This window comes from Echinops telfairi, unplaced genomic scaffold (genome assembly GCF_000313985.2).
Source record: "Echinops telfairi isolate 266 unplaced genomic scaffold, ASM31398v2 ScPeMD7_7469;HRSCAF=8507_0, whole genome shotgun sequence".
Lineage (NCBI taxonomy): Eukaryota > Metazoa > Chordata > Mammalia > Afrosoricida > Tenrecidae > Echinops > Echinops telfairi.
Genome location: NW_022111372.1, coordinates 1497295 through 1510403, shown reverse-complemented (window position 1 = coordinate 1510403; position 13109 = coordinate 1497295). Strand labels below are relative to the sequence as shown.

At 39.5% G+C, this 13109-nt stretch overlaps 1 protein-coding gene across 1 annotated transcript in view; it reads left to right on the top strand.

The window, feature by feature from the left end:
• The window catches only part of NRIP1 (nuclear receptor interacting protein 1), a 92285-nt gene extending 79902 nt beyond the window's left edge, over positions 1-12383 (top strand). The window contains exon 3 of the mRNA XM_045284627.1: positions 5001-12383. Coding sequence (XP_045140562.1) covers positions 5337-8819 — 3483 coding nt within the window. The 5' untranslated portion in view covers positions 5001-5336 and the 3' untranslated portion in view covers positions 8820-12383. The remainder of the gene's footprint in view (positions 1-5000) is intronic.
• The last annotated feature ends 726 nt before the right edge of the window (positions 12384-13109 follow it).

Here is a 13109-nt window from a genome sequence, read left to right as displayed (position 1 = left end):
ATTCCCTGTTTCCAGTTCCTATCTGTACCAGTGTACATCCTCTGGTCTAGCAAAACTTGCAAGGTAGAATTCGGATCATGATAGTGGGGGGGAGAGCGGGGGGAGAATTTAGGAACTAGAGGAAAGTTGTATTTTTCATTGTTGCTCCATTGCATCCTGACTGGCTCGTCTCCTCCCCGAAACCCCTCTGCAAGGGGATTTCTAGTGGTCTACAAATGGGCTTTGGGTCTCCACACTGCACTCCCCCCATCATTCACTATGGTAAGATTTTTTGTTCTAATGATGCCTTATACCTGATCCCTTCGACACCTCATGATCGCACAGACTGGTGTGCTTCCTCCGTGTGGGCTTTGTTGGATAAGCATAAGTTTTTAATGTTGTGAGGTCTCATTCGTCATTCTATCTTGTGAACATCTATTTGAGTGTTTGTTATAATATTACCCTAGTTTTACAAACGATTGGGTCCCCTAATTGAGTCCCATGCTCTTGCTAAGGAACTTTAAGCTATAACATTTAGGCCTTTACTCTATTTTGAGTTAGCTTTTGTGTCTGCTCTGAGGTATGAGTATGACTACAGTTTCATTTGTTTGCTGGTGGTTTGCAAGTTCTATTTATTTCTGCCCCACTGTATGGACTTTGAACCCTTGTTGGAAATAAGTTGTCCTTAGAAGGACATTTCATGGGTTTATGTGTCTATCACTGAACCAACCAAGCTGTACCGATTACATTGGCTATATAGTCTTTTTTTTGAGGGAGGGGGCTGCAAGACTGTCAGTTTATTCTTTTTCTATATCGTTGCTTGCAGAACGGTGCTGGGATTTATTGTATTGGGATTTCATTGAATCTGTCAATCACCATTTGTGTGTATGTATGTAATTGACATTTTTACTATGTTATCTTCCAATCCATGAGCATGGGATGTTTTTCTGTTTTTAGACTCTTCCACTAGTGTTTTATATTTTCATTGTGTGTTTTTTCTATGTCCATTGTTAGATTAATTTTTAGGTATCTTATCAATTTGATGTCTGTTGTAAATGATATTATTTTCTGGATATTCAGAGTAGTCTTTATTAGTATAAAGGAACTCAACTGATTTTTGTGTGTTGGTCTTGTACCCTGCGACATTGTGTATTCTATCACTTTTCTTAAGGAATCTTAACAGTCTTATTTGTAAAAGACCATTCTATCTGTGAAGAGAGAGGGTTTTACTTCTTGCTTCCTTTCTGATTTAGATAGAATTCATTTATCTTTCTTGCCTACTGCTCTGACTAGGACTCCTAGGACAGTGTTAAATGAAAATGGCGATGATGGGCATCCCTGTCTCATTTAGATTCTCGAAGGAAACGCTCTTAGACTTTCTTCATTGAGTATAATGCTGGCTATTGATTTTGCATGCTGTTGTTAGGTGCCATCCAGTCAGTTCTGACTCATGGTGACCTTGTGTACAATGGAAGAAAATACTGGCTAGTTCCAATGCCATCTTCATGATTGTTATTTGTGGTTGAGTCCATTGTCATAGTTGCTGCATCAGTCTATATTGATTAGGATTTTCTCCATTTCTTTGAGTCCCTATTTTAGCAAGTATGATGACTTTCTTTTCTTTCATGTCATGGATTAGTTTCTCTTGAAAATATGTCAAAAGTACTCAAGACAAGTCTTGCCATCCTTGCTATTACCTTAGTTATGTTGACAAGCCCTCCTCCTATTCCTATTCTGCAAAAACGTTTTATTAGGAAATGTGATTGCATTTATTGATTGCCTTTTTGGCATCACTTGATATAGTCATAGGGTTCTTTACCATTGTTTACTTGTATGGTATATTGAAAGAGTTATTGGTCCATAATATCCCTTCTTTTGCAGATTTCTTTGCCTGATTTGGGTACCAAGGTTATACTAGTTTCATAGAAAGAATTTGCTAGTGTCCCTTGCTGATCTGTGTTTTTGAAAAAAATTGAGTGGGATTGGGATTAATGCTTCCCTGAATACATGCTAGAATTTTCTGTCGTAGTCATCTGGTCCTGGACGTTTCTGTTGAGGCAAGGGTTGGTTTGTTTTGTTTGTTATGATGTATCTTTTCTTTTGTAAAGGGTCTGTTTATTTTTTCTACCTTTATTTGCATTAATTTGTAAAGACTGTGTGTTTCTAGGAATTTGTCCATTTCATCTGAGTTTTCAAATTTGTCGGAGGAGTATTTTTTCATAGTAATTGGTTATGATTTATCTGTTTGATTTGTTGCAATATTAATCACCAATTTGATTAGTTAATTTTGTTATTTACCTATTTTAGATTTATTTTCTTTTGTCAAGCTAGCCAGTGTTCTGTCTGTTTTGCTGATCCTTTTAAAGAATCAACTTCATATTTTATTGGTTTCTTTTTATCGTTTTCCTGTTCTGTTGTGCATAGTGTCGCTGTGACTTGCAACCAGTCCAGTGGCACCTAACAACAACAGCAATGTGTTTATTCTGTGCTGATCTTTATTATTTATTTTTTGTTGTAGCTTTTGGCTCCTTTCTTATCTATTCAAGTTGTTGACTTAAATTAATGATGGTTAAATTAATGATGCGCGATTTGTCTTCTTTTTTAATATAAATTTGTTGCTATGAATTTTCCTCTGAGAATTGCTTTTACTTTTCCATGGAGGTGTAGTCATATTTTTTATTTATATTCATTTGATTGTCAGAACTTTAAATTTTTACTTTTGAGTCTCTATATGATTGTGTTTGTTAACTTTGTTCTTTTTTCTTGGTTCTCTTGAGACTTATATATTTAGTTTTGTCTTTTATTTCATTTTACCTCTGTTTTAATATATTATTGTGTTTCTTTTACTTTTCTTAAATCATTCTTTTCCTTTACTTCCTTTAATTCCTTTGATCTTTTTAATTGCCACATCTACTCTCATTTTTATTCTTCCATTTGTTCCCTGGTGTTTTTAGTGTTTGTATTTTCTTTAAACCTATTGAGCGCTGCAGTCTGAAATTTATCAGTTTTTTGTATTTGGCCTGCATGGGAGAAATTTTATCTCCTTCATGTTTTCTCTTTCTTTTGACCAGTCCTTTAAAAATAAAAATGTGTGGTTTATAATTTTTTAGTTGACTTTTTTATCTTAATTTACTTATGTAAAATATGGTGTGATGGGTTATACATGATGTTCACCTGCTGCTCCGTGGGAAAAAGAAGGGGCTTTCTGCCTCTGGAAAGACTTACTGCCTCTGAGATGCAAGGGGTAGTTTTATTCTGACCTGTAGGGTTGCTATGGGTTAGAATTGACTCAGTGGAAGTGAGTTCGGTTTGGCTTTGGATTCTTATTTTTGTGGGAAATTTTAGTGACTGAACGCCCTGGTGATTCAGGGACCAAGAACCCAGCTGCCAACTGATAGGCTGTGACCACACTGACAAGGTGCCCCACTGGGCAAAGATGTGGCAGCCCACATCCTTGGGCTCACAAGCACATGGATCAGTTTCACTAGTCTCACAGGTTTGGTCTCTTCTCCTGAGAACCATGAGTGTACCTTCTATCCTTCTTCCTTCTGAATGCATGTTCTATGTCTCCCCAGTGAGTACCCCTGCCCAGGCTGATCCATGGTTTTTCACTAGGTATTCTTACCCTACTGCCCATCCTGTTATACCAGTTCACATGCCTGTCCATCTCAGGCTGGAGTGAGATTGAACAGCAATCTCTCAGTGTGGTCTCCCTTCATCACCAGCAAACCCCCCCCCCCCCACCAAGGTTCAGAGCCCATGAAGTCCCAGAACCACTTTGTACTTCCTTAAGAACAGTTGATATCCAATTTCCTTAGGTTACCTCCTCTGTGTTCCCACTCTGCGATGTTACCCAGCCCAATCCCAAAATGACTCTGTGAGTTAGGCTCCTGATGTTTTTGAGTACTTCTTCCAGTTTCTGTTTCATCCCTCCTATCCTCTTGACCCCTCTTGGAAACTCACCCGTCCTCTACAACACTTCCATTGCAGTCCAGAGTAGTGAGATCTGAGTTTGCCTTAGATGTGTTTGTTAGTCAGTGGGCTAGTTGCCATCTTACTCCCCCCTGAGTAAGCATCAAAAACACCACCGTCTTCTGTCTTTCATGAAGCATTATAAAGATAATGGGTGGATAAGTTTGTGATTGTATTTGACTAAGATGATAACACTGTGTTCTGCCAAGTCTAAACAATCTTAAACTTGTTAGTGCTTTATGTTTCTGTGAAAACAGAAATTCTAAAAATTGCTGGTGGCATAGTGGGTTACATATTATGTTGTTAACTCTCCAGTCACTTCGCAGGAGAAAGATGAGGCTTTCTCCTGCTATAAAAAGTAGTGGGCAATTCGAGCCTGCCCTATAGAGTTGCTATGAGTCGGAATTGACTCTCTGGCAGTGAGTTTGGTTGACTTTGGTCTAATGTTTGGGGAGTGATGTAAAAAATGAATTCATTCTGTAGACCTCAACCCTCCCATGAGATTAATCATACAAATTCATGTCATGTGTATTCCTTTACCTTTTTTCCGCATATCTACTTCTGTTTATTTTTAATGGTCTAGTATATAAGTAAATAAGGAGCTTATTTTAACACCCCTATAAAGCTATAAAGGAGACTAGGCATTCAGATAACTTTGAAAAAAGATGGGTATTAAAACTCAGAATAAAAAGTGCCAGGCTTTAAAATAGAGAGTTAGAGAACATTGAATCATTTTCTAATTTATTTGATTATTGTAATAGTGTGGCTTAGTCCATACATTTTCTGGTAGATATTTCCAGTGTACAGTAACACTATAAACTATGGAAAAAGTGTCGTGGGGGGTGTGGTGGAGACTGGTGGCTTTATAAAAATGGAGAAGAGTCAGACAGAAGGTGGTCAGAGGAAGGAGACAATGTGACAAAGTAGCCACTAGCCTCTATGTCAAGTCTGTGAGAATGAATGAAATGTGAAAGTGCTTTTGCTTATAGGTATGGTATGATACTAGTTCGATATTTCCTTAACTATTTCTATTTTATTGTTATTTTCAGAACACTGACACTTTGATTTAATGAAGAGCAAACAGTGATGGTGGAAAAGCAATACACTCACTAAGGATTACGACTTCTCGCTGCTACGGACCCTTGTGTTAAGGAATTCTCCTTGCTTAGCAGTTGGCCAGCAATTTGGTCCGCCTGCATTGGCGCCTGCCTTCTCTTTACCTTGTCATTACCACAAGAAATCCCAGTCGGAATGGAACAGTAGAGCTCTAAGTGCTGTGGAACGTGATAAACTGACCCTCACTTTTTAGAGTTGCTTCCCACTCACGCACAGAAATCCATTCGTAAAGTGAAAGAGCCAAGCCCTTGTGAATACTTCTATTGAACATGACTCATGGAGAAGAGCTTGGCTCTGATGTGCACCAGGATTCTCTCGTTTTAACTTACCTAGAAGGATTACTAATGCATCAGGCAGCCGGGGGATCAGGTACTGCAGTCGACAAAACGTCTGCTGGGCACGATGAGGAAGATCAGAACTTTAACATTTCTGGCAATGTATTCCCTGCCTGTCAAAGTAATGGTCCGGTTCTCAATACACACACATATCAGGGATCTGGCATGCTGCATCTCAAAAAAGCCAGACTCTTGCAATCGTCTGAGGACTGGAATGCAGCAAAGCGGAAGAGACTGTCTGAGTCCATCGTAAATTTAAACGTAAAGAAGGAAGCTTTGCTGGCTGGCATGGTTGACAGTGTACCTAAAGGCAAACAGGATAGCACACTACTGGCCTCTTTACTGCAGTCATTCAGCTCCAGGCTGCAGACTGTTGCTCTGTCACAACAAATTAGGCAGAGCCTTAAGGAGCAAGGGTATGCCCTCAGTCACCAGGCTTTACAAGTGGAGAAAGATTTAAGGTGCTATGGTGTGGCATCCAGCCACTTAAAAACTTTGTTGAAGAAAAGTAAAGCTAAAGATCAAAAGCCTGACACCATTCTTCCTGATGTGACTAAGCACCTTGTGAGAGACAGGTTTGTGGAGTCCCCTCATCATGTTGGGCAGGGCGGAACGAAGGTCCTGAGTGAGCCCCTGTCCTGTGCCGCACGATTGCAGGCTGTTGCAAGCATGGTGGAGAAAAGGGCTAGTCCTGCCACTTCACCGAAGCCTAGCGTGGCGTGTAGCCAGTTAGCGCTGCTCCTATCTAGTGAAGCCCATTTGCAGCAGTATTCTCGGGAACATGCTTTAAAAACACAAAATGCAAATCAGGTGGCAAGTGAAAGACTTGCAGCTATGGCCAGATTACAGGAAAATGGCCAGAAGGATGCTGGCGGTTTCCAGCTCGCAAAGGGAACGTCAAGCCATCATAATGGTCAGACAAGGACATCATCAAGCAAACCAATTGCAAGCAAGAGCAATTCTTCAACATTTCAAAGTCCCACGGGTATCGTCCCTTCTTCCCCCAAAAATCCAGGCTATAAGAATTCCCTAGAGAGAAACAATGTAAAACAAGCTGCAAGCAACAGTTTGCTTTTACATCTTCTTAAGAGCCAGACTATACCTAAGCCAATGAATGGGCACAATCACAGTGAAAGAGGAAGTATTTTTGAGGAGAGTAGCACGCCTACCACTATCGATGAATATTCTGATCACAATCCTAGTTTTACAGACGATAGCAGTGGTGATGAAAGTTCATATTCCAACTGTGTTCCCATAGACCTTTCTTGCAAACATCGAATTGAAAAGCCAGAATCTGACCAATCTGTATCTCTAGATAACTTAACTGAGTCTTTGCTAAACACTTGGGATCCAAAAGTCCGAGACATAGATATCAAAGAAGATAATGATACCTCAAAGAATTCTAAACTAAATTCACACCAGAAAGTTACACTTCTTCAATTGCTACTTGGCCATAAGAACGAAGAAAGTGTGGGGAAAAATGCCAGCCCTCAGGGAATACACAGTGATGTGACCAAGTTCAATTCACCAGAGTATACCAGGACTTCTGTCATAGAAAGCCCCACTGCAAATAGGACTGCTACTCCCGCGAGCACTCCACCATTACTTACATCCACCAATGCAGACTCCCCCATCAATCTTTCTCAGCCATCTCTGGTCATCAGATGGAATACTCCATCTTATGGCTGCAATACGCCATGTGAAAAGCTACTGAGTACTGCCTCTGACCACTTGATAGACCTAACAAAGAGCAAAGACCTCCAAACAGAAAAACCAGTCCAAACTGAAGGTGCACAAAACTCTGCAAATTTTAGCGCCAGTAAGCTGTTACAAAACTTAGCACAATGCGGGATACAGTCTTCTCTCCCCGTGGAGGAGCAGAGACCCAGTAAGCAGCTGTTAACGGCAAAAACAGATAAACCCATAGGCATGGTTGATCGATTGAATAGCCCTCTGGTCTCCAATAAAACGACTGCAGTCGAAGAAAATAAAGCATTCAGTAGTCAGACAGCAGTTCCTGAGCCAGGACTCTGTGGTTCTGAAATAGAGAATCTGCTTGAAAGACGGACTGTCCTCCAGTTGCTCCTGGGGAACCCCAACAAAGGTAAGAGTGAGAAGAAAGAGAAAACTCCCCTGAGAGAGGAGAGTACTCAGGAACACACCGAGAGAGCTTTAAGTGAGCAAATAGTAATGGTGAAGATAAAATCTGAGCCTTGTGATGACGTACACAGTCATAATACAAATGTGCACTTGAGCCATGATTTGAAGAGTGGCCCATTCTCAGGCATGGCTCCCCCCATGCCCAAAGGTGCAGCTGCCTTGCCGGCCTCCGAGGATGTTAAAACAGAGCCCATCTCGCCTCAGGACTTTTCTTTCTCAAAGAATGGTCTGTTGAGTCGATTGCTGAGACAAAATCAGGAGAGCTACCTCGCAGACGACCTGGACAGGAGCCACAGAAACAGTGACCTGACACTTGTAGAATCAAAGAATCTTTGCGTGGTTCCTAAGAAAAGGAAGCTTCAGGCTGAGCCTTTAGAAAATCCTTTTAAAAAGATGAAAACTAACATGGTTGATGCTGCAAACAATCACAGTGCTCCAGAGGTTCTGTATGGGCCCTTGCTTAACCAGCAAGAGCTGAAATTCAGCAGAAATGATCTTGAATTTAAATATCCTGCAGGCCATAGTTCAAGCAATGAAAGTGAACACAGGAGTTGGGCTAGAGAGAGCAAAAGCTTCAATGTTCTGAAGCAGCTGCTTCTCTCAGAAAACTGTGTTAGAGATTTGTCTCAGCACAGGAGCAACTCTGTCGTCGACAGTAAAAAGAAAGGACACAGAAGTAATGGAGCTAGTCGCAAACCCGAGTTCAGCATCTCCTCCCTGAATGGCCTGATGTACAGCTCCACTCCACCCAACAACTGCATGGAGAACAGGACCTTTTCGTACCCAGGAGTTGTCACGTCTCCCGTGAGTCCTCCTCTCCCTGAGCATTTAGGTTGTGGGGGTTCGAGACCAGACTCTGGGCTATTGAATGGTGGTTCTGTGCCCAGTGAGAAGGGACCCATTAAGTGGGTTATCACAGATGTGGAGAAGAATGAATATGAAAAAGACTGCCCAAGACTGACCAAAACTAACCCGATACTGTATTACATGCTCCAGAAAGGAGGGAATTCTGTTCCCAGTCGAGAAACGCAGGACAAGGACATGTGGATGGGGCCTTCATGTGCCGATGGTGGGCTCTCACGGGTTGCAGTCAAAGAAGAGTTACTTCCTGCTGCAGAAACTGCAGCTTCGTTCTTTAATTTAAGAAGCCCTTATAATAGCCATATGGTAAATAATGCTGCTCGTCCGCATTGTGCAAATGGAGAAGTGTATGGATTTCTGGGAAACATGCTAACAATAAAAAAGGAATCAGAATAAAATGTACCTGCTATCTAGCTTTGGATCTTTTAAAAACTAATTAGTAGAAACTTGGATCTGTTATAAATAAGAGCATGATTTGAGAAAAGCATGGTATAACTGAAACTTTTTTAAAATTTTATTTTGACAAGTATTGGTTACTGGTGATGTTTAAATAGACATGCGCCTTTTTATTTATGTTAGCTGTCATGAGGGAAGTACTGAACTAGCAATTGATTGTTTTAACACTTTAGTATGCATCAGGCATCAACTGTGAGTAGCCTATGAATGAAATTATTTGATAATCATGAATAATAGGCATAAATTAAAATGTAAATCTCCATCCACAGTAGATCACTGCATTTTTGTTGCCTTTCATCCCACCCTTTATCGGGGTACTTTGTTTTGCTTTGGGGAACTCAGTTCACATTACACATTTTTTTAAAGTCCAAATAACTCTATAAATAATAAGTATGAAATTAAAAAGTGAGAGCTGATTCTCTTTCATTATCCAACTCAGTACTAAATTATGGGGATACTGGGGGAAATGCTTACATTTTTCACTTTTGCTAAAACAAAACAAAACAAAACATTTTTTAACTCTCGGAGGGGTTTTTGTGATTCCGTAAGTCTCTACTCCAACCAAGCCCTTTTCAATACATATCTTTCAACCTTGTACTACTTAGTAAAAATTGATTACAATTGAGGAAGATATGATAGATTCTTTAACAAAGACAAGGCAGATTTCAATTTTTGTATTTTAACTACTTTACTAAATTAATACTCCCCCTTTTACAGAATTAGGAGAGTGAAAATTTTATCTTCAGGTGGCTTCCTAAACAGTCGAGTTTTAAGCAGTTGTTTTTACCAGGAGCAACATGACTTTTCGTTAGACGGTTTCTCGCCACCGCTCGTAAACGTTCATCTCACCGTTCCCGTGGTTCCTGTGAGTCCTAAGGCAGAGTTTCTTATCACCGACGCAGATGAACGGTAGAATCATCTGGAGTGCTGGTTTTACAATGTAGATTCCTAGACAACCTCCCAGATGTGCAGGATGATGATCTCCATTAAGTGGACATGGGAATCCTCCATCTCCCTCTTAACACTTGTCCTAGGCTTTTCTTCGTCAAACTGAAGTTTGAAGATTATTACTTAGGCTTTTCTCAGAACAGAATACGATTGTGGAAAAAACCCACAAAACAGCAAAAAAAACCCCTATTTGATGTTTATCTTTCCCCCCAACACATTCACACATCAACTTAGAAATTTTTAATATTGTAGCACATGTATTTACCTTTATGTCTTTGGAAGTCGGGTTCACAATACTTTTTATGACAACGATGACAACAGTTGGGGGTTGCTGGGACAACTTTCATACCTGGCTCAACATCTCAGGAAAATCTGTGATTGTACATTCTGATGAGTAGCATCTATTTCATTAGCCTTAGGGATGGAAAAACAGGGCCACTTACCACCAACTCAGGTGATTCTAGGATGGTTTGGAAATTTCTCCTGAATACATCCTTAACTTCTATTAAAACCGTTATCTTAAAACCAATGCTGACAAATTTTTGAAAACATTTAGTTCAAACCCAAGAAAGGTACTGCACTTAGAGAGACTCAACAAAAAGTACAACGGGCACAGATAACAGACCAAATTGTACACAGTCCCTCCACTGGACCTACTGTTTCCGAATCTGGATTGAAAGTGAGCCGTGGCATTGTCTTGGAAGAACTGACTGTGTTATTGAGCCACACGTGGCGTCTGATCTTGTAGCAAGTTCATGCCTGGTTTTCACAATCCATAATTCATTCACCAAATACTTTGTTTTCAATTGTGAACCAGGTTAAGCAACTGATAAAGCAGAAATTACTGTATAAGCAACTATTAATTAGAAATCTATTTGAAGTTGTTCTACTCGAAGTTGTTTCTAAGGTTTTTATATTTGAAAAAACGGGCGTTATTTCCTAACATCTAAAATCCTAAATGATTACTTTTTCTCAAAATGCTTTGTAAATAATCACTGGACATATTATAAAATAATAGAAGTGAATCATAATGCTACATCATAGAGCAATGAAGTCATATACTTATTCTGAGAAGAAAACTACAGGCCGGTGACTATATTGAGCTCCATCCCTTATTTACTGTGCAAAAATTTTGTCTACACTAGATCAATAAGCTTTTTAACAAGTCATTTTTGTGGTTTTTTTTTTTTGTTTTGGTTCTGCGTGCTATTTGAAAGTTCTGGAGCCTTAAAGGTATCCATTAAAAAAAATAAATATCTTCCCATGATACAGGAAAATGGACTTTTTACAAGGAAGTTAAATGTGAAATTTAGGTAGAGGAAAAGAACATCAAGGGCAGCACTGGTATTTTTGGTTGTTTGATGTTTTCTGTTCTTGTTAATGAAAGGAATAAGAATGTGTAAATACATAAATAATTGTAACTACAGAGAATGCGGTTCTGGTTTACTGGGCAGAGCTCCACTTTTGGGTTGAGGGTGATTTTAAAGAAGAGCAAATACGAGAACATACATCCAGCAATTTGTTTTGCATATGTAAACACAAGGAGGCAAATGTACACATTTCCAAGGCCTACTTTAGGTGTGCACACAATTTCTTCCTAATAAAGTCATTTGTGAAAGGGTACTCTAGCTCTCATGGACATCAGTAAGGTAGCATTACCTGTTTATTCTCTGCTGCATCTTACAAACGAGTAAACTGGTGAAAATATATATTTTATATATACATATGTGAGTGTGTGTGTATATATATATAAAATATGTATATGTATACATATATATATGGACTTGTTACATGAACATGTTAAAATTGGTTTTTAAAGGTGATGTAAATAGTGATTTCCTTAATAAAAAAACATATTTTGTATTGTTCTAATGCAACAGAAAAGCCTTTTAATCTCTTTGGGTTATGTATATTCCATGTATAAGTGTAAATATAATCAGACAGGTTTTAAAAATGTGCATGTATGTATACAGTTGCAAGTCTGGACAAATGTATCAAATAAACCTTTTATTTAAGTTGTGATTACCTGCTGCATGAAAGTGCATGGGGGACCCTGTGCAACTGTGCATTTGGCAAAAAACGTCTTAACGAGTCAGATCAGATGTTCATCCCAACATGACAGTGTTCCCTTTCTGGACATGACTGCTGTGGTTTCAGCATTGTGGAAGAATGTGCTTTGAATCCAAGGGTCTTAATTTGTTTTTGTTTTGTTTTTTAATCAAGCCAACCACTTTTCAACATAAGAATTGACACAGCTTCTTTCATGAATTTTTCAATCCCATTGGAAACCATGATATTACCGGGAGTATTCCAGTATAAGCAAATGCCGGAATATGCAGGCACATTGCTGCTCGTGGTATGGATTCTGGGGTTTACACAACCAATTTTGATGCGACGTGCTCAGTAATATAACTTGTTATTTTTATTAGAAATTTAATTTCTTCGTTTGATGTCATGAAACTGTACATACTGCAGTGTGGAATTTGGGTTTTGTTTTTTAATCTTTTAGTGTTTACCTGCTGCAGTGAATTTGAATAAATGAGGGGAAAAATTCAATTTCTCTGGTCTGAAATGACTGTGATTTTTGTGGATTCTCTGTAGTAGTTAAGTTTTCCCAGAAACTTGAATAATCAAGTCCCCAGTAATGAAAATAGCAGCAGATCTCCAAGGATACTTTGTCCTTCTCAGAAAAAATACAGGGGGTGGGGGTGGGGCGACACAAGAGGAAGATAGCCAGCAAGTTCGTGCGGCTCCTGTCAAGACACGGGAGTATGAGCTACTCAGCCCGACAAAATGCCTGTCGTTGGACAATGTTCAAGCTTTATGTAATAAAGGCTTGGTCTTAAGGTTTCATTAGAGGGCTTTTAGCCCCTTTCCAAAGGGCTTTTATGTTAAATAAAAGGGAGAAAAGTCAGTTTCCAGAAGTGAATGTCCATGTGGAGACAACTCACGTGTAATATTTCCTACATGGAATCGTTCGCGGTAATAAATACAAAAGCGCAAACACTGGCATCAAGTCGGTCCTGACCCACGGTGGGCCTCCCCGTTGGACAAAGAAGAGCTACCCCATTGGCGTAGAGCTAGTAGTGTGCTCATCTCTCAGGGAGCAGCTTAAGGGTCTGCATCTTTTGCATAGTAGCACACTTAGCCACTGTGCCACCATAGAAGATAAAAAATATAATATCTGCTACATAAGCCATTGTCTTAGTTGCCCAGTGCTGCCGTAATGTAAGGAGGGGACTTTAAAGAACAGAAATGTATTTCCTCCCATTTCCAGAGGCT